General features: G+C 46.7%; 1 protein-coding gene across 1 annotated transcript in view; it reads right to left on the bottom strand.

Annotated features, from left to right (window-relative positions):
* The window catches only part of T265_05226 (hypothetical protein), a gene marked incomplete at both ends in the record, with an annotated part of 81,974 nt that overhangs the window by 16,783 nt on the left and 42,638 nt on the right, over positions 1-22,553 (bottom strand). Inside the window, 3 exons of the mRNA XM_009170181.1 lie at positions 13,286-13,800; positions 15,660-15,933; positions 21,844-21,941. Coding sequence (XP_009168445.1) covers positions 13,286-13,800; positions 15,660-15,933; positions 21,844-21,941 — 887 coding nt within the window. The remainder of the gene's footprint in view (positions 1-13,285; positions 13,801-15,659; positions 15,934-21,843; positions 21,942-22,553) is intronic.

Here is a 22,553-nt window from a genome sequence, read left to right as displayed (position 1 = left end):
ATCCGACCTACAGCATTTCTCACGGAATTGAGTGGTCACTGATAAGATGATAATAATAAAGATAATCGTTCAGCTATCCCTAGTTGCCATGTCACCCGAAAGAAGCACGAGGGCTGGGATAATGCCAAGCCTAGACAGGAGAAGTCGAGAGGCAGAGGAAGGGTTCGAACCACGGACCTTTCGGTTAGTAAATTCGTGCTCTAACCACTGAGCCATCTCTCCCCCTCATGAGTGACACACAATAAATGAAATAATAATAATAATAATCGTTCGGTACCTGGCCGCTATGCTACCACCCGAAGGAAGCACGAGGGCTGAGATAGTGTCAGGGTGCTCGGGCCTCGATAAGAGCAGTTGAGAAGCCATGGGTTGGGTAGGAACCAGGGACCTTGGCGCGATAACCACAGAGCTATCGTTCAGCTGTAGCACCCTTTCGGTGCCTAGCTGCCATACCACACGAAGGAGGCACGAGGGCTGGGATACTGCCAGGTCGCCCAAGCCTAGACAGGGGAAGTCGAGTGGCGGAGGTCGGGTTCGAACCACGGACCTGAGCCATCTCAAGCAAGTGTCACGTATGGAAATGACTCATGCAATGAAACAAACACGAGAAAAAATTCAGGATAATCTCTTGCTTCCAATCATTTCAGTAGGTGCTGGAACAACGTGCTCTGAACAGGTCGCCCTAAAACCTTCATAAAGCGCTTCGGGACAGTTTGAAGCGATTTCCGGATGCCAGCATGCATATTTCTCCATTTCCGTCTTACGGCACCCTCCAATTCAGTCCTAGAGTTTAGCATCATCATGAAGTTAGCGTGGCCATTTGTCTCAAAGGTTCTCAATGAGTTTGAAATCTCGACTGCAAGCTAGCCACTCCACTGACGATGTTAAGCACTGAGTTATCTCGCCGAAATATCATCCTTGTCTAATCCTGAAATTTGAAATCTCCTCTCCATCTTTTCTAGAGTTTTTCTAATCGCTTTGGCTGAGGTCTCTATCCTCTCTGAAGTAGATATTTGAGGTCCTCACGGCATGTAACTCTTGAGTCATGCTTTAAAGGTCTGCGGACACAAAATCATCGACATGGTTCGACAGTGCAACGGACATAACGGATGGATCGATATGTCCCGCGCGGTATATCAAACATCGCAAACAAAGGTCAACTTAAACAGATGTAATAATAACCTATGTAAAAATGCCATTTCACACCGACCGCTGATATGCCTCTTCAATGGGGAATGTGTACGATACTGCCCCGCGAACTCAACAAGTGAACAGCTGTTGGGCGCTAGACCTGAAGTCCAACAGTTTGTCGAGTGATATTGTGCTCTGAGCTTCGATAAATTCTAGCGTTGTGAAGAAAAGAATGAAAGTGAGTGAAGAAGGAAATTAGTGCCAGTCTACCACAATCATACGACACATTTAGACGCTCTGGATGGAAACTGACAAAAAGAACTGACATTGGTTAGCAACCATATCGTGCAGTGTCTCCAACCAGGTACAGTGGAGATCACTTGGCCCCAATCATGGAAGGCGCACCGACAGCACCCGGACTTTTCGTAATCCCTTTCATATCAATCTGCTAGGTCAAAGGTTGACCACCTCTCTGGGCACGAAAAAGAGCGCTGTCCTCGGTAAACGATGGTTCGGCATGCCCAGTACATGGTCAAAACCAACGCAACTTCTGGTGGTGTTTTTTCTGCTTGTCTCGCCAAAACCATCCGACACGAGATATGGATAGGAGACAACGGTTGTCGAAGATCTGCAGATGGCGTTTCACTTCAGCGTCTCGCGCAGGCCATGTCTCATATCCATACAACAAAACAGCCCGTACTGTGACCTATACACACGTCCTTGGAGACTCAGAGGTATACCGCCTTGCCACGATAAGCGTCCGAAATTAGCAAGCGCGACCAAAGTCAAAACTCCTGGCTCGATTTCTCCTCTAATTATGTGACCACATGGATGATTTTATAGCTAGGTGAAAATGGATCGATAACTAAACAATTTTCAGTTGAACCTTGATAACAACAATTGAAAGTTGCTGTTCAAATTTACACAACTCTGGTCCCAAAGGACCAGAAATCCACTGTCGACGAAGGCATGACCTGTTCAGTTATTCACACGACGATCGAACCTTACATCTGAGGAGTTGGCAATTTGAGAATCGGTCAAGTGATGCGGATTTCATGAGTGAAGAATGAGCGGCGAGTTAACTACACTTCTGACCAGCCACTCGTGACCGAACGGTTCAGTATTCTGGAAGCTACAAGTTCGAAACGCCCCGGCGAATCGTGAGATGAACACTGGCAATGATGATTACCAAAGTAGTTTTTTTATTCAACCAACGTCCAGACAACCTGAAGCTGCGGAGGTAAAAACGTGCTATCACTTATCAGCGTGCTTCGCAAACGTAGTTGTTTTCTGAACGAAAACATAACTGCGTTTGGTAGATTCAAACAGCCTTCACTTCAAAACGCAGTGTCCCGTGCATTTCTCAAAAATCGGTGTAGAAACTGACATATTGTGCTATCGGTTGGCCAATGGATCGATACGTGAAATGCGGGGTTCAAAAACACCAAGTGATTTAATAATAGACACATGGCCGCATTGTGAGACAAACGAAGCACAGTCGAACAGTGTGGATAAGAACATGGGAATAGCGGTCAATGACCATTTGGAAAAAAGTTCACCATCTGTCTGTCCAGAGTAAACCGAAGCCATTTTGCGGGATTTACACCCTATAATATATAAAAATAACCGTCCAGCTGTGATACCTTTTCGGTGCACAGCAACTATGCAACCCCAAGGAGGCACGAGGACAGGTGTACTTCCAGGCCAGCGTAGTCGGGAACAATCGAAGAGCCAAGGTCCGGTTCGAACAAAAGACCTTCCTAAGTGTAGTTTCGCTATCTCGAACCCAGTGGTTAGCGTTTTCTGCGAAACTATTCTCAAAATAAACTTGTCGATTATCAAAACAAATCAGCTACGGAGTTAAGTCACCTTACGAGCATTGACAGTATTCAGTAGTCTATTTGGAGTACAGATTGGAAGCCGAACCCACTGGGAGGTGGGTTGAACACCATGACCTCCAGCTAAGGTTACCTTATATTTCAATGTTACACCACGTGACCTGGGGTTGACTGCGTGCTCGGATGATGATTTTCCATAAAGCATGATCACTTATGGTGTCTTCTTGACGGGTGGTGGAACGCTTGCAGCCTAGTAAGATGATAACAAACAACTCCGTATTGAACTGACTCAAAGTAGAGTGGTGTCGTGACCAAGATGGCCGTAGCCTCAAAGGGATGCAAATGTCTTTCTAGCTCAGTGTGAGGACCCCACAACGGCTGAATACCACGCAAGTAAGTTACTTAGGTACCATGATGCACCATGCTCAAGTGTCGAATGAACGAGGGACTATGATGTTAGGATGAGTATTGCAAGAAAGCATGAACTACTCTCGAAAATGGCCAGTAGTATATGCGACATCACACCAACAGACGCCATCATGTGGGCGGAATGTTATCACCTCGATCGAGGGAGTTCATGTGAAATCTAAAAGTCTAGTCTCAATATTCAATGCTCCCGAAAACGTGAAATTTGTACAGGTCGCCGTAAACGGCGGAATTCCGCTGGCTCAAAATACGAGTCAGCCGAAAGGTCAAAATACAGTTATTCCCCTAGAATGGAAGGACATCGGAGAATGAAATTTTCGGTCTCTTTCCGAAAGTGCAACCAACTCATCACTACCGTTGATTGGAACTGACGCGTTATGTTGCAGAAGTAGATCACGATGACGCAAGATTGCAGTGTTTACCTGAACAAAACTGAAAATACGCTCATGCATCTCTTGGTGAAGGAAAGTGTAACGTCCATCGGATAGTTAAATGCGCGCGTATAGACTAGCCTTGTTCGTTCGTTCTATTGCTGACCAACACACCGCACTGCTTGACTGGCGTGCACTTGATAAGCAGATTTGCCTCTGGAGCAGCGTACTTCGTCGGCAAAGATCGGGAGACTGGCGACAAGGACGGTGATACAACCGACGTGACAAATTTCGCGCGCTTTGAGGGCAAGTATGCGCGTCTGCGTGCAGGCATGTGACTGTCTGCAATTAACTAGTGGGTGTTTCTGATCGTATCGGCTGATAAACAAACGACCAAGCGGCCAAATATGCCCCGATCACTTTTATTGAGGAATGCAGCTAGGCTGGCGCCAACCATCACGTTGCTGGGTCATTCGACAAGCAAGCATTCAAAAACACCACACGATCAGTTGTTCGTTCTGATTTGGAACGTGATTAGTTTCCAGGAGTTAACCTACGGTGACAGTGGATTTACATTTCAGAAACGAGGTTTGTAAAACTCCCTCCCCCTAATAGCAAAGTTTCGTTAGTTCTCACTTAATGAGATCTTATTACAAAAAACTCGTTCAGCTGTAACACCCTTTCGGTGCCTAGCTGACATGCCACTCGAAGGAAGCACGAGGGCTGGGATACTGCCAGGTTGCCCAAGCATAGACAGGGGAAGTCGAGAGGTAGAGGTCGGGTTCGAACCACGGATCTTCTGGTCATCTGGGCCATCTCGCCCCGAGATCTCATTAACAGTCCATGAAGTGAGAACGTCGGAAATCGGAATTGAGCATGGAAAACAGTACTCTCTTCGGCAAACGATCGTTCGGCATACGTAACACATGTCCCAACCAACGCAGCTTCTGGTGCTAAACACATTCTTTAGTGGAAGTACCCGTTACACAACCGAAAACCCGCTTTCTAACTGCCTCGTTACGGATTCGCCGACACCAACTCACACGAGCTATGGTTCTGAGACAGCGACTGTCGAACACCTGAAGACGTCTCAGGTCCGCTGCTCGAATAGGCCAAGTCTCACAGCCATACAACAAGACAGCCCGTACTGTAGCTTGATACACACGTCACTTCGGATTCAGGGATAAACCATTCTGACACCATAGGTGCATCAAATTAGCAAACGCGACTCGAGCCTTGCAGATTCGTGCATTCACCTCATCTGTCATACTACAATCAGAACTAATACAGCTTCCAAGATATGTAAAACGCTCCACAACTTCCAATACCTCTCCCTGGAGTGGCGCGTTCAGTGACTGCACGTCCACGAGCATCACCTTACACTTCGTAGGTCCACAGTGCATACCAAAGGACTTTGATCAGTTCATTCAAGAATACTTGCGCCTCTCCCTCCTCTTCGAAGATGATAATGATGTCGTCTGCGTATTCCAGATCGACAAGGTTTTCTTCACAGGCTATTTGAACACCAGGGTTCTGGAGACCCTGCAGCGTCCACATACCAACCACCAAAGTGTTAACTTGCCGAATCACCTTTGTCCGGAACACGGCTACCAACGAGCTGTGAGTCTATGTAACGAAACGAACGGTGATAGCATATTGGTTACCGGCGAATAGCCAGGGAACGACGAACCCCTCTGCCTGGTACGGGTGCAGCTAGTCTCGTAGAACAAATGGCGAAATTAGATCGTGTACTCAAAGATGACTGGCGAATCCGCGAATCTGCATAGGCTAGACAACACAGCGTGGGACGTTGGCATTTATTTGAGCGTACAGTGAATTCTCTCCCAGACAATCACTTCTAAATGCACCAAAGTTTATTCTCACAACACATCGGGCCACTACAATACAGAATGTTTTACGGTAATTGTGTTCACCACAGGACGGACTGTCATGTGATTGGTCGAAAGCCTGTGCTGTTCTGCCAGCCATTTGTTGAACGACCACCAATAAAGACGTTGAATATGGTTTGGAAATACACGGAGATTTCACTGACATGGTTCAAGCAAAAATATCTGAAGGAACAGCGTCCAATCTAAGTCGAGCGTTATGGTCAGGTTATCGCTCTGTGAACAGATGGCTCAAGTGGTTAGAGTGCGAATTTACTGATCGGAAGGTCCATGGTTCGAATCCGACCTCCGCGTCTCGACTTCCCCTGTCTAGGCTTGGGCAACCTGGCAGTATCCCAGCCCTCGTGCAGCCTTCGGGTGGTACCGAAAGGGTGCTACAGCTGAAATATTTTTTCTCTGTGAAGATGGTTGGACAGTTGTTCGTTCGGGGGACGGTGCCAAGTTTAGTGTTTGCACGTAGAGCATGGGGTTTCTAGACCTGTAGCCACAACATGTCTCTGGTTGATCCACTTGCAGATTATTTTGAAGGCGGAAATCACATTTACTTGGTGTTTGGATTCGATCAAATGAGCCGGAGTAGTGCTAGAAACATTGTTCGTCAGACTTGCTTCAAGCCAGCCCAAATTGCGCTTCCCAACTTGTTCTGCCAAATGCCTAGTTGTATGATAAACATAACTGCTGCAAAGCAACAGATGAAGGACATAAGCATAAATTCGGCCTCGTATGGGTTAAATTTGACCATTTTTCTTATTGAAACTGACTTCGTTAGGTGGAACCTGAAGGCGAAAGCTGCAGGGAGCATTTTCGCATACGGTGCACTATTTCAGCTGCAAAGTCCTCCAAAAGGAAGTTATGTAAAGACACGTTTCTACTCCACGACCAGCATTGGCTGTCGTGCTTTTTTCAATGAAACTAGTCGGGCAATCGTTGCTTTGACTGTGTTGACAGTAAACTTAAAACCGAGATGTCCCAGTGATCAAAGCACGAATTTATTCATCGGAAGGTCTGTGGTTCGAAACCAATCTCTGCTTATCGACTGCTTCTATCTCAGCTTGGGCAACATGACAGTATTTCAGCCGTCGTACTCCCTTCGGATGGCATGGCACCAGAACGGTTATTTTGAGTATCTATTCACTCCCTTCAGTGTTATCCGGACGTATCGTACTTGCTCTCGTGAACAAAGGACGAACTAAGCTGCGTTAGTGTTGACAGGGCATGGGGTAATGGTTAGTCAAAGTTACGTAACGAACAGCGTCTTGAAAACGGATTGACAAATGAACCTTTAACTGTTGGGGTTGGCGATATTCTATTTTTTCCGAAAATAAGTCAGTGGAGAGCCCACTGTTATCCCCATCAATCTAGTGTGCAGTACGAATCTGAAGTGTACATTGAAAGAACATCACAGAAAGAGGACACGCTGCTTCATCATTTTCTAACGAAACTCCTATTGATTATTTGCAGAGTTCCCAAAAGGTTGTTTGCTGATTAGTAGCTAAACGATATCTCATCGAAAACTTCCTCCACTTTTGCTGAGTTGAACCATTTTCATTCCGAGGATAAGTACAAATTTCCAGCCTGACAACCGCCCGATTGCACGTTTATTACGCAATCTCGCACATCTATGTTGATTGGTAGAAGCGAACAGACCACCGCTGAGGCAATCCTTACAACTAGGTTAGCCAGTTTGCTACGATACAGATAATTCATGTGACTACAGCTGTCTGTGGCGTTTTTTGCATTAACCAACGCCAGTAAAGTGCCCAAAGATAAGCAGAGGAAATGAATGAATAGCCAAAAGTCCGTTTCGTTCCGTGATTTTGAAGAGAAAGTAGTTCCTCGTTGAAAGCAATTGGATTTTCTTCCCCCTGGTGAAACTCTTCCCTTGTCTGCTGCTGTTTACTGCGTCGACGCGATATGCATTTGGAACCCCTCATGAACACTTAACTCTTGACTTGTCGAACCAATTTGGTCGACCATCTTTTACGCGCGCTTTTTGACCATTTCGCGTTACCATGTGCTGTGCCCAGGCGTGTGTCGCAAACTAAGATTGATTTTCCATCTTCTTCAGGCTCTCTTTGGACTTGCACTACTTCGTGCAACAGTTTAGACGGAAACCCCCATAATTCGAGGTTTGTACCCCTTTTATTGCAGTATTTCATACATGTAGTACCGCACCTTTTGATAAACCTCAAGAATCCACAATTTCTGGTTTGTGATCTTGCGCATCACTCAAGTGGGCCTTTCCGAATACATCGAAGTATTCTACAGTAATACTGTCAGAAGTAGCAACACTTCCCGGAGGCTTAATGTCTTACCGTTGATGAAGTTTGCAGCGAAGCGCCATCTCCTCGTTAGCGAGCGGAATTGGATGGGGGTATTGCATAGATTCTGTTGCTGTGACAGAGCCAGCATGATAATCCATACACCTCAAATGAGGGAGGATAAGAGATAGTGGGAAAGCGTAAACAGCAAACCAAGGAGCTCTTTCCTGAGGGATATGTGCGGAGTTTTTGCAGACGGAGCTCCTTGCGTGAAAAGCACGCCGATGATGGCCCAACTTGAATTCCATCGAAGCGTTGGTTTTCGGTTAGGCAACCGTGCATCATTAAAAACCGACAATCGAGAGAAACCCTCTTCCAGAGGGATCTGCTTCCTAAGCACTTTGGATATTGAGACCGAATGAACATGGAGTGGACTGTGAATCCCAATTCGTTTACGATGGAATATTGCATCGCTGTCTTGCTTTCCGACCGACGAGAAGTAATAAAAATCATATAATAATCGTTGAGCTGTAAGACTCTTTCGGTGCATACCTACCATGCCACCAGCCGAAGGAAGCACGTGGGCTGAGATACTACCAGGGTGCCCAAGCCATCTGGACAGGAATAGTCGATATACCGAGGTGGGACTTGAACCGTCCGGTCAGTAAATTCTCACCCAAACCACAGAGCCACCTCGAGCTGGGCCAACGAGACCATATAGCCGACTCGAATTCCGGGAGCGTAGGTCATCGCCTCCGAAGTGTGACACAAGTCACGCCTCCAGATCAGGTCTCTGTCCCGTCTGCTGCCCTCAAAGGGTTGCTTGCCCGCCTTAAACCGCGCACTTGTGGAGGCAAGTACACAGGTGGTGCAGAAGAACAGTTATCTGTTCATTTATCTGAAAACCCACTTAGTTGATTATTCTGATTATTACGGGTCACTGGTCCTCACAACAGGGGTTCTCCTCCTTCTTAAAAACAAGTTCCTGAAAGCCTCAAACTGAATTTTCAAGGACACCTCGTTTCCCTATTGCCTCTGTTTTGGTAAGGACAAACCAACTCTGCCTCAGATCCTTTCCGTTTCACGCCATGGACATAAATCTGTAGCCTCATGTTTCCCGTCTTCTAATCTCAACCGGAATATCAACGACTCTCACAACTAATCCAGGTTCATGATTTTTTCCACCTCATCTTGTGCGTGCTTTCTTAACCAAACCAGACGTTGCAAAAACAACACAGCTCTAACACTTTCGTCAAATGGTGGTTTTTACTCGATGCTTGTTTCATGCTAATCGATAATCACAGCCCAAGGCTTGTAAAGTTAAGTTGACCCATCGATAGCCTCATCATCAGAGGCAAGTCATCATCATCATCGACACCATGACATCAGTGCTCAACACCGATGCTTCGCTGCCGTACAACCATGACTTACTTGAAAGCCTTATTATAAAGAAAAGAATAAAGATGGACGGGGGAGGGACTTAGTGCTAGCTTACCACAATCATTGCGAGGTGCCTACACCTCCAGACATTCACTCAGGCAATCTGGATAGAAACTGACAACAAGAACGCCACTGACATCGGTTGGCAGCCACAGATTGTAGTGTCTCCAACCAGGCACAGTGAGGATCACGCGGTCCCCATCCCGGAAAACGAGTAGCACTGACAGCACCCAGGTGTTTCGTAATCTCCTCTGCCAAGTCAAGGGTTGACCAGCTCTCTGTTTACGCCACTCTGAGTTGGGCATGGAAAACAGCACTCTCTTCGGCAAACGATGGTTCGGCATACTAACACATGTCCCAACCAACGCAGCTTCTGGCGCTGGTCACAATCTTCAATGAAAGTACCCGTTGCACAACCGAAAACACGCTTTCTAACTGCCTCGTTACGGATTCGCCGACACCACTCAGATGCAAGAACATTGTGCGGACTCAGCCTTGGACTCATGTTCGTGAGCAACCCGTGGGGGTGATGCCCACTCCATCTGTCACAGTAGCCATTCGCCATAATGTGGAGCATCGACAAACGTCTACCACCAGTAGTCGTATCATCATCATGTGTAAGCGAAAAAAGTCAACCAAACAAGAGAGGACCACACGTCACACGATGACTGACAGAACCCCCCATGCGTATGATTGCACCGGACCGAGTTGTTTAGATAGAAGCCCTCAATGGACGTGTAGCATAGACAAAGCCCGATAAAAAAACGGGTCACCAAAGAAGTACCAAATTTTTATGAGAACGAACCGATGAACAAAGTGCATGTATTGCGCGCGCGCACACGCACGCACGCACGTCCAGAACACTACGATGCAAAGCGTGCGTACGTGCGTGCATACAGCCCGAAGTAAACACGTGTGGATGACCGTGGCCAGAAGGGACCTGATGCGTTTCGAAACAGAGCATAAGTGCATTATAAAAACCGCCGTCCCAGCAACTGCACCGACAGCTGTTGTCGGGGCTTAAACCGATTGCGAAGCTGAATGTGACAACCACGAGCACCTGTTTTCCCAAAATAATGAAGCAGGATAAGCAAAATGATTGAGTTCAGCTCCAGCTTGATGCCGATGTAGTGGACTCGAAGTCAAGGTCACGTGAATCATCCAGCTACGGCACAGTCACCACGCAACGCGTGGGATGCGCGGGGATTGAGCCGGAATAGTCTTTCAGTTGCACGCTGCGTCTAAAAATAAGGAAGCAATAAGTCATTGCATTCGAAACAGCATAAGCTCTGTTTCGCTAACGGCCACCCATCCCTTGGTTACTTCGGCAATACCGGGGCTCGAACTAGTCAACCACGGATAAAATCGCCAGTTTTCCCAGCAAATATTCTCATTTAAACACGATATTCGGGTTCAAGTCATCCTGTCTTCGTAGTAAGAATGAAGGAGATTGGCGTTAGTACACTTATAGATGAAAAAACGAAAAGCTGGCGCAGTTTCTCGAGTACCTGATCAAACGGGAAATTAGGAAACTGATCAGTCTAATCTTGGTTATCCTCTAAAATTAGCAGTGTGTGAAGTGCTACTTGATGTCTAGAATGGGATCTTTTCCAGATAAGCCCCGCCACTTTGTGCCAGCTCCAATTTAATATACGCACACAACCTTGACCTAGTTTTGATGAAAACAATTCCCCACCGCATCTCGGCTCATTTTGTGCTCTTCGGACGTAAAACCTTGAATGAACTTTCTGACGCTTTCAACTCTTGTTCATGACAACGAGACGGCAATATGTTTCTTGCAAAGCCACGGAGTGATCCATCAGCAACGTTTATGCAACAATGGACACCAAATGACACCTCCAACTGTTTCTGACAGGTGGAGGTGTAATGCCTGACAGTGTCGGCTAGAAATCGGTCTTCGAAAGGGAACTTAGTTGGAGCGGTCTAGGATGGAGTTTAGGACGGTAATTCTATTCATTTATTGCTGGTCCCAAAACTTTGGCAAAAATTAAATTCTGCTCAGAGATAGCATCTGTTAGCCACACGGTCGCTGTTGACTGGAAGAACTTTCTTCGCGAAGTTTGCGCCTGGCAGCTTTTGCAGACTCCAACAGTCTACAAGATGCAGAATAAACGCCAATGCAACAGACACGGATCTTTAGTGGACAGCTAGTTGTTTTGAGGCAAAGTTACCGAAAAACGGACCTTTTTTATGCAAATTATTAATGACATGTCCCAGTGCCACCCTATTCAATAAGTACAAATTTCATATCCTCTTTTTTCTGATCTTTTTTGGGTGGCAATGGTTAATTTTCTGGCGGGGTTCCTCTGGAAAAGATCCCCAGAATGCAAACAGATGAGATAGAACCACAAGAGAGACTTCCTAATGTCAAAAGTCATGTAACCACGGAAAGCCAACTAAAGTCCCACTGTCTAAGTGGGGCAGCCTTACACACTCCTAGGTCTATTGTAAAGAATTATTCGAACCTATACGCTATATTGGTTTGAAGGAACGCCTAGTGGTGATTGGCATTTAACGACATCACTTTTCATCGATTGACAATTTGAAAGAGTTTGCCTCAGTGAGTATCTCTCAGTTCGAAGTAGATGAGCCTGTTCCGTAAGATATCCCATACGGAAACTGGGTAAATCTCACAAGATCTTACAGGATGATCGTCGGAAAATTGCTTGAACAAGATGTAGGCCTAGGAATAGCTGTTGACTGATTTGCGGACGCTTCCTCGCCATTCGAGGCGACGTCACCTGCGTGCACGAACCCAACAGTGCACTGAAAATTCACCCCCAAATTGTGTTTGCAAGTCAACGGCCAAACTCCGCGGCGAGACAAACGGCCAGCCGATCGGTAGTCAATAAGTAGACCCCAGGTGTCATAAGTTTGACACACTACTAGACTCATGAGTCGTCAAACAGCGTAGGTGTGGTGCAGTGAACTTTCATACATTAACTGGATGCACACGATCTTCACTCCGAGGCGGGTTCTCAACTCACGCTCCAAAATTACCTTTCTGTCAGAATGATGCCAAATATCCAAAAGTTGTCGATCAGAATCAGTAAAGGCATACTAGTACTCTATGTGAGGACTGAATACCAGCCAGCTCAGCACAATTTTTCGCCATTTTTCGTGCATTGCTTTGTGCAATGAGCTGAGCAAGCTGCTTCCTACTTTCGGTGTGCCCCTGAAAAAATTTACTGCGGCCAAGGTCGGTGACAGCATCGAGTTCGTACCGAGACGCGCTGTCGAGTGCTATAACAACGAACCAATGCGTTCGTAGCAAAGTCAGGCGATGCTTGTCACTGTGCGATTCCTGTCCCGGAGAGAGAGGAGAGCAACAATATAGTTCGAGACTGTATATATGCGCTCTCTGATGCCACAGTGACTGAACAACTGAGCCGATCCTAAAGGAATCTGAGAGGACGAAGCTACAAATAATAGGAAGAAAAGTTATGACCGGGCAGGCGGATTACTCATCTGCAAGAGAAGATATTGACAGAGTCGAAAGCCCAAAGTTCGAATCTCCAAACTCACCTCAACGGTGAAACAAGACAGATGGGATGTGGCTCGAGATGACTCAGTGTTTAAAGCGCGAATTTACTCACCAGAAGTTCCGTGGTTCCAGAACAATCTCTGCTTATCGGTCACTCCTGTAAAGGCTTGGGCAACCTGGCAGTATCTCAGCCCTAGAACTTACGGGGGTGGCATGGCAGATAGGCACCAAAAGCGTGTTACAGCTGAATTATCACTTTTATTATTAATACATGTGGCATTACTAACCGACGAACCAGCGTGCACCTGCAGCAATACCAACTGTTGCAATCTAAAAGAAAACGCCCACTAACCAGAGCCATTTTAATAGCCTCCTTGAAAGGCAGATTAATTGCTTGAAGACTTACTAGCATTTGTGTTGAATAGGGCAATTCATCCAAGCGCAGTCTCAGATAGGCGAGCAGGCGGTCTGGTCCAAGAACACCCAGCACGTTCCCACTAGTTGGATCCATCACCATCAGATGTGTGGGCGAGAAGATATCGTTGGCGGCAATGGGAAAGTGAGAAGACGCTTTTGTCGAATCGGAAAGCGATCTAACACTGACCGGGGTGGATGCTACCTGTTGCAGTGGCTGATGGTGTTTCATCCCATTGCTTGAATTCGCCTCATCCATGGCAAAGCAACATTCGGCTGCATCGCTGTTACAGTCAACCGAATGGTGTTGCACCGGCTGTTGGCTTCTTTGACTCAGCGCATCTGGGAAGGCACTGTGTTGCGGCGAAGCGTACGAATTCAGTTTACTTTTGCGATGAAGCAGTCGAGAAAGTGCTTTACGCAGCCGAGTCTGGGGAGACACAATCACGTCGACGTCGAAAGGATCAAGTAGGCACATTCCGTGATCATGTTCCGTATGGAAAACACCTGGAATGCAACAAAGCCCATCAAGCGATTTCGTATAGCAGCCAACTGCTTGTTTTTTTTTAGTAGAAAACACAGATGGAAAGTACAAGAATGGGAAACCACGAGGAAACTGATGTATTCGGATTGTCTTTCGGTGTGATCACTCTTGAAGAGGTCTGTGAGGACAAACGAGAACTCAAGATTCCATTAGACAGATGTGTGGTGAATCAATATGGAATCTAAGTGCATACGTATGATGCGGTAAACCAGGCAATGGTGTACTCGTGCGGCGAGTGAGAGGTCATGGTTTCGAGTCCCGCTCTCGGTGTCTTATGTACATGGGTTCCCAGTAAATATGGCTATATGTTCAAGATGTCCGAACCCTTCGTTCACCTCTTCATAACATGTCCAGCATCGCTTGCTTTGCTTACGTTTAGAGAAAAACCACGTTTTGAGAGTTAAAAATTATTAGATGATTATGCAAGCAATTGAATAAACTCTGTAGAAGCGATCCTCAGTAGGAACAAACACCAATGTGCACATGGAGAACCTTGAGGAAGGATGGAAGTCGCAACCTTCTGGACAACGGCCGACCACCATACACGGACGGCTGATCAGCATCATATCCTCACACAGCTCGGACTAAGCTCGTGTGATCATCTGTCGACTGGCTCCCGATGCGACAACTACTCACTGGAGGTCCATGACAGGTTGATGAAATTCCTCCCGAGCGTCTTGCCCCCATTTCATAAGAAGAGTAGAAGGAAAATATATGAATATACAAACTTTAATACCAACAACATTTTCATCGTAGCCTCATTCATTCATAGCGAATGGTGCTGAGTGGTTGAAAAGTGGAAGATTGACGAAAAATGAGAAACAAGTAGGACAGAATTATGACATGGCATCATTCCATCGTGAGAGATTTTCGTCATAGTCTCAGAAGGTTTCCCTGTTAACCCTCTAAAAACCAAGTTGTCGTTTTTTCATGACTGCGTGGATGAGCGACACTTCTCAATCTCCATTTCGCAGTAGTCCCTACTTCTGTCATCATTAGCAGAGACAGACACTACCCTACGATCATACAGTCTACTTAATGATATTCGAAATCTTGAAGTGAAATAGTGCACAAGACAGGGGATCTGGTGCTAGCCTACCTCGAGCTGTTTACGGTGACTACGCATTCAAATGTTCAATCACACAAGCTGAAAAGAAACTGACAGCACGCACGTCAACAAGTTAGTTCTGAAGTCAGAGGGATTTGTGTCTCTGTGCAATCGTCTTTCCAGTTTGCCACACAGAGCCCCAGTCGGATGAGGACCACGACAACAAGTTGACCAAACTGATTTCCTCAAGGAATAGAACAAGCCCTGGACGTGAACCAATTCACTGTCTTGCTGAAACATCGGAGCTCAAGTTCCGATTAGGTCTGCTACTACCGAACGAAAACGGTTGAATTCCATCCATTAGAGATGGACCCACGATGGAAACCAGTCACAATTCCTGAAAACTTCCACATGCTAGTGCGCATCGATCATTAAAAAACCTCTAAAGAGTCCCACAAGAGGGGTCACATCGTCTTTACCTGTTTTGGCCTGTAACCGGGACCAAAGTAGTTTAGCAGAGACCGGTCAGATACTCAATTCGCCTCACAATTTCCAAAAGCTGACGAAGAATCCGAATTTGGTAGAACATCATTCTCCGAAAATCGATCAATTTTCAAAAATTTTTGTCTTAAAAGTCCAAATATGTGATTTGGTGAATCCGGGGATATCTTCAACTTTGACGTTCCCGGGTAACACTGAACGGGTTTTCACCAGAAAGGGGAAAAGAGCATTGGAACTCGAAAAATGAACATGAGCTATGTATGGCCGACTCACGTAGAACTTCGCACAAACGCCTTGTGCCCCACATTCGCAAACCATCTGTCAACTGGTTGTTGTGTGCTGCTGGCGACTTTGCTTGGGTTCCCGAATCACCCAACACCGTGTCCTGATTTGACGAGTCCGCTAGGGTGATCGATGAGTACAAGGAGGCCAGCAGATGTAATGCCAACTCCTGGGAGAACAAACCCGTGACAGAATGTGTTGGTGCGTGCCAAATCGGAGCAGCTTGGACACCATTCTCCAGCAGGACGCGGATAGCGCGGACGGCCTTGAGGTTAGAAAAACACAGTGGTCATATAACAGAGAGTGGCATGACGGTTAGTGAATGGAGACAAAATATGATCCTGGCTCCCTGACGAAACAAACTGCTTATGAGGTCTGTGACTGGTTTCGTTCTTCTTGAGGTTCATTAGCTAGGCGCAGTCCCTGAGTTCAACCACATGAACCCAAAGCACAGACAATTCAAGAATCGCACTCATTCAATCTCATGGGAAGAATCAGCTGAATCTCTCTGAAGGAGAAGGGCAAAACCGATGGTGAGCTGTCGAACACTTTCAGCAATCTTGGGTGCAGTGGGTTCTGCCAAGAAACTACACTTCGACATCCGAATACCGTACCAATTGAAACATGAGGCGGCTCTTGTTCAGTTGAAGAATACCATAGAAGAATTCATATGAGCGTCCCGTTAAAAGCGAATTCATTCAAAATGAGAAGATTACGCGAGTAATTATTGGTCTGTTCGCCAATTTGAATATGCAATATAACGAGCAGAGCAATCGATCGACTCAAAGGATTTTCACACCACACTGCACCACATATATTGGATGGGCCAATCAAAACAAACAGTGAAGACGACGGCGTCCACTGAACCAATCACATAAGAAGGAGTCAGACCATGACGTGACAGAGGTCTACAACGGACCAGCAACCAACCAGAGAGCCGGAAACACCATTGAACAATCACAGCAGAGATGAGTACTCCACAACTAAACAATATAAACTCAACCAGAGAAGATGCAGAAACCAACCAAATACCCACTAATGAGGTCTCCTAGACCGCTTGCAAACAAGCTGCCGAACTTCAGTGAACAAGTGAACGATTAATGAGTGCATCTGAGCTACCAATATTCCGCAATATAATCGACCCGTTTTGTAGAAATATATATAGACAAACAAAATTCGCACATGGTTCCTGAGGCTTGACGTTACTAAGATTTGTACCCCAGATCTATGAAGGGCGTAGCTAGCATGTTTCCACTATTCCATCAGTGTATACTGAACGAACTTCATTATCGCGTTCGGACGTCTTCATGCATGAGCGACGTGGAGGGTCTGCTGAAGTACCCCAGCAACAAGCCAGCAAGCGTCCTGGTTGTGCCGATCGGCTGAATCGCGCGTCAGGTGGCCCCAGCGGCACTTGAAACCTGCTGTACAGTTTGATCTCCAAAAAAGCCAATAGAAAGGAGCCAGTTTTTCATTCAGTGTGAGTATATTGTCATAGTATTTGCTGGCTACGTCCAAATGGACAGTAACTTGGTCACGCCTAACTCCAAACGCTAGAGGCCATCCCGATAAAAGTCCGCTAGACTGGAGAATTCCTGGTTGGCTGCAGCTTAGTACGCGATTCATCGGGAAAGGGATCACTCAGGAGAGCCAAATACCCATCTCCCCTCCCCCAAGGTGTTCTTGTTCGGGGGTGTTACCGCAGAAGGAACCTCTTATGAGCAGCTGCGAAGTTTTTGGAACCGTAACCAAATCATCCTGTTCTGATTGGCCAATGGGGAAGGCTGTGGGTTCGAGTTTCGGCGTGCTTGGTAGCTGCAACCACTGTACGATAAGTACGCGGCTCTTACAGCTGATAATGGTTCTTGAAGCTCATCAGCCCCTGCTGGAACCTGCGTTTCGGTTATCTAAAATGCGAAGCAAACGTGCTGTTACCGACTCATCAGCGCATCTGAGCCATCGCGTCAGGATAGGCGAGCATATTTACGCTTGAGAGATGCTCAAGGGGCCACAATGACGCTCCTGGTCGCTGGGTCGTCAGTCAGATCTTCCCGTCCAAATAACGCCCCAGAGCACCATCTGAGACCTTTTGGAAATCTCTGCTCGATTTTGGCTACCAAAGAGGATCGTCCTTGGATCAGCATGATTTTCCCGTGTTTGCACAAGCACAGGAACTTGCTGCGATCTGGTGTGCCCAAATTGCTGTCGCACCTACGGTTATTGCTATAGGTCGACTATCCGTGTGAATGGTGTATTTGTACACATGACTAAACACAAGTGGAACAGAAACCAGAAGTTTCACATGATTCAGGGTCGGCTACACTTGATTTTCTCTTCCACGTGGCGAATCACGTGCGTTTTATTTGGAAAATTCAGTCCCAAAAGTTCCAATAAACAGGGAGGTTCCTCGCGCACGTCAAAGGAGCAGATGATTTGCATATAAGAAATCCCGATTTCATGCGGTCAGACTCAGAAGGCGGGGCGCGCCTAGCACAAGCATACTTCAAGAATGATTAGAACACCTCGTGAAAATCAAATCTGTAGTAGTGTCGAGGTGTTTTTTCCACAGACGAAAAAAAGGAAAATCAGGCCACCTTTCGAAAACAGACATTCCTGGATATTTTTAGAAAAAATGTGGTGGATTTCAAAAAGCGCAGCCACAAGAATGTTGTCACCCTTATCGGGACTTATCAGGTGAGCGAAATGGAATCGAAACCCTTTGGGGGGTTCAAACTCTTGTCCACTAGACCACATGCCCAGAGAGGTCCGGAAACTGTTCAGGACAACTCAAAGAGGAGTCGATAACAGCTCTGACCTCCAAAAAGTGTACTTGTAATGAATATGGTAATCACAGAGGTGTCAGTTTGACGCCAGTTGTAACAAGGCTTCTAACGCAGTGCTTCTTCGTCGTCTTATGACAGTACTCAAACTCTCCGCTGATGAGCATCAAGCGGTATTTCAACCACGTAATGGATGACCGACCATATCTCGACACTATCATACATCAGAACAGGTGACACGAAATCCCGGTGCTTCTTGAATTGGAGGTTGTGTGCGATTCTACCAAATCGTTCAGTGCTTCTATCCACAAAAGCTGAACACAGAAGTTAGTGAACAGAATCCGGTCCATAAATTCACATACTTCTGGATGTGAGTGCATGAGAGCTCTTTAAGGGTTGTCCGTCAAAAAACAGTGTCCGCGAAGAAATCCATTCTCCCCATTTAGTCATTGATGAACTAATGAAGCGAATACTGGAGGGTCTTTCAAACCTGGATGGTCCTATCGTTGCTAGCGAGGACCTTATCGATCTGGTGTACGCCGAATTAAGCTTTGAAGGCCAAGACAGAGCAAAGGCATTGTTAAATAAACTGACCACCATCAAACCATCTTTCGGCATACGCCTAGCATCTACAAAGAGCACAGTCATGCTTCAGGACGGTCAGCCTTTGAACACACCCCTTGCAATTCAAGAAGCACTAAAGGTTGTAAATGCTCTACATAGCATGTCCTCTGTGCCTCGTTCAGAATGGCCTAAACAGCGAAGAGAACGTGGGACGTGACAGAAGGGCGTTTACGAAGATCTTAGGTGTTGTTGCTGCAATCTGTCTTGTCCGATGGGTTCCCTCCTTCCGATGCTTGGTCGGAGATATTCCAGAGAACGGCGGCTAATCAATATCCAGATTCCCTGGTTGAGCGCTTCAAAAAGTAGGCGCCTCATAATACTTGAGGTACGCTAGCACCGGTTTGATTTTCCGTCCACTCTTTTGTTTCCCCACTTAAAGGCCGTAAATATAATGGGGTAAACTTCACGATTATACGACAACGAAATTCGGTGTTAACACTCGTTGGCTGTATCTGGTGATGAAGATGATTTCATCAACTTAATGCTGCGATTGCTACATTAACTGCGAGCCCTTGTTTGGAAGTGGAGACCATCGTCGACTTGCTGCAGTCGACTAGCTGCGCGACTCCGGAGGGTGAAACAAAAAGCTTCAGTAGTCAGAATTGAACTTTGGCGTGCATTCCTACCTGCCGTCCTCTGTCTAGTCCTTTATTGAACGGTGGTCGAGTTTTATCGAGCTCTCCTCCTTTCCTCTCCTAGCTCTTCCGAAGCCATGTGTGCTGTCGTCCATAACTGAATTTTCTGATCAACTGGAAGGCTCGGATATCAACCGTACATCAGCATGAACGGAGACTTGCCTGTGGTTGAAAGCACGACGTGCCAGCAACACCATCGGCAGCTTCACTTCCCAGTCACTCCTTTGGCCGCCAGCCACTCCTTAATAGTTCGGTTATTGAGTTCAGTTAGGTAAGTTGTCTGTGGTTGGTAGGGTACTATCCCTAGCCGCTTGATACCCAGCTGCTGCAAGCAAGTCCCGAGTTCTTCACCCTCAAAGCAAGCCCGTTAGGATCGTTTTTGGCAACCCGTGGTTGGCCACGATGTGAAGCATGACTACTCCACTGATCGTCTTCGCCGGTTCATTTGGTATGACTGCCGCCTCGAACCGCCGCAACAGGTATCCTGTCATCATTACGACATATTGATTTCCATTAGCTGTCACCAGAAGGGGTTACATGACGTCAACGAACCATAGCTCTCTAATCTCTGAAACAGGGATGAGTTGCCCTGTTTTGTCGATTTGTTCGACGGGTGTTCCACGGCGCAATCAAAGATTGTCTATTGAGCAGAGATCCTTTAGCTCAAAACAATAGCTACGTAAGGCAGTCTCTGGACCATTATAGGTGCGTAATCCGAATAGAGAGGGCAGCATGATGCATGATGCCTCCTCGCTTCAACTATACAACATTCATCAATAGGAAGCAATCTATTGTTCAGCTTGTTTCAGAAGCATTTTGAAATGACTAGCGAATGGAGCTATCACTCTTAGGGACCGACTCACGAAACAACGGGGTCGAAGAACCGGCGAAGAACTGGAACGGTGAAGACGGGAGACATCAATGGTAGCCTGTTTTCACTTGCTCACTCAGCGGTGTGCAGTCGATCCAGCAGATGTCACCAAGCGATGGCTGATGAAACACGTTATGCATCGTTGCAAGTTTGAATACCGCCATAGAACCGAGGTGAAGATATGCACACGATTAGGTCTCAGATTTTAGATGGGAAGGGAGCTTAACGCAATTTAATGCGAACAATTGCCACAAAATTGCTGGGTTCGGCGAATATTCCAATCATCAACTGAACAACAACATTTGTCGGGAACCGCTGGATGGTGCCTTCACCTTATTTTCGGAACCCCAGTTGTTTCGTTCGACTGAATCGAAGGAATGGACTAGAACCACCCACTTCTACCAATAGAACAAGTACCTTAGCGACTGATCTAGTGAGAAGGATTGCTTTCCGTCACTCCTATGCATCTGTTCTTCAAACCAGATTCGTGGCACTTCTACCTAATGGCTTAATAGCTGATTTCCTTCAGTACCATCCAAGCCATATCTCTGGCAACCACCACAATGTCTGAGCTTCTAGTTCGCCGCAACAGGGGATTCAGGGCGTCGTAAAACCTGTCTTTGGCGGCGTCCGAGCTACAATTAGTTGAGACGTAAGCGGACACGACAAATAGACGGCGATCAACTTGCCGCTTGTGAGACTCCTTCACAGACGTTGTCAGACGAACCGCACAGAGGCGACTATCAACAGGTATCCAGTCAAGTAAGGATACTTCCGCCCGGTGACTTAGCACAATACCAACCCCTGCACATCCCACCGCAGCAGCCTCTCGGTCACCAGAGGTGTGGAGCCGAAAGCGAGTGGAAATTTATGGGTTGGTTATCTCAATCACTGTGCTTGCGTCTTGAATTCTTGTTTCTGAGACACGGTACACATCAATGCCAAGCGAGTCCGGTGTGAGTGCAAGAGCAGCCTGCTTGCTTCAGAGTACGGACATATAGAGGTCCCTCAAGAATCCTTCGAAGAGTCCAAACCAACATCCTCCATCAGCCAGAACCCTGGCGAGAAATTGTCCCGCAGACCAAGTCAAAAAGTACTTCTCTCACCGTAACGTCCTCTCTCGAGTGGAGCGGTGCAGCGTTTTTCAACTAAGAACGTACACAATGCGGCAATCACAGTCTGTAAGAAACCGCTATGGTGAGCCAACAGAAGTAAGTCAGTTCTTAAATGGGGAAAAGACAAGCTCTATCGCGACAGCAACTTACCCCCAGTCTCGAATCCACCATTACCAACTTCCCACTGTCTGGCAATACGTCGTAGCAGGTACTATGTCGAAACAGAGTGCTGAACACGTGGTCTTCGTCTGGAAGAGGAAGCAACAATCGATCACAAACAATCGAGGCAAATACATGATCGAATTGTCCGAAGAGGATAATTCAAGGCGAAATATATGCATATTGACAATGACCAATGAACTGTGATCGCCTTTCGGTACATAGCTACCGTACATGAATAACAATGCACTATCAGGTTTTCCAAGCCTGGACAAGAACAGTCGAGAAGCCGGGGTCGGGTTTGAACCAGAGAACACGCCATCAGCAGATCGAGCCGTCTAGACCTCTACTAAGTGCGTATAAGGCTTGGGCCTGACAGATACGGCAATGTCACGCAGCCAATGGTGATCCTGCATCAAAGCTATCGCCTTCAATGCGCAGCTCCCCCACACCGGAAAAACAGAAGCATTTAACATCGGCTGGGCCATCGCCTCCAACGAGTGGCTGTCATTCTCTTATTCTCATTCTCCTAGGTGAACGAAACTGTGGCAGCCGGATTCATTTTCTAACTGACCGACTGAGCAAACCTGGGGTGTATGCAAATATGAAAGATGGGTTAATCGATTCGGCCGATCAGATTCGGCATGACTCGTTCTGAATCTGTAGAAGCCGCCACATGTCCTCCCACTCTCTCTGAAGTC

The sequence above is a fragment of the Opisthorchis viverrini genome (assembly GCF_000715545.1).
Source record: "Opisthorchis viverrini unplaced genomic scaffold opera_v5_95, whole genome shotgun sequence".
NCBI classification, from domain to species: domain Eukaryota; kingdom Metazoa; phylum Platyhelminthes; class Trematoda; order Opisthorchiida; family Opisthorchiidae; genus Opisthorchis; species Opisthorchis viverrini.
The sequence above is the reverse complement of the archived record's forward strand: the minus strand, read 5'-3'. Positions and strand labels throughout refer to the sequence as shown.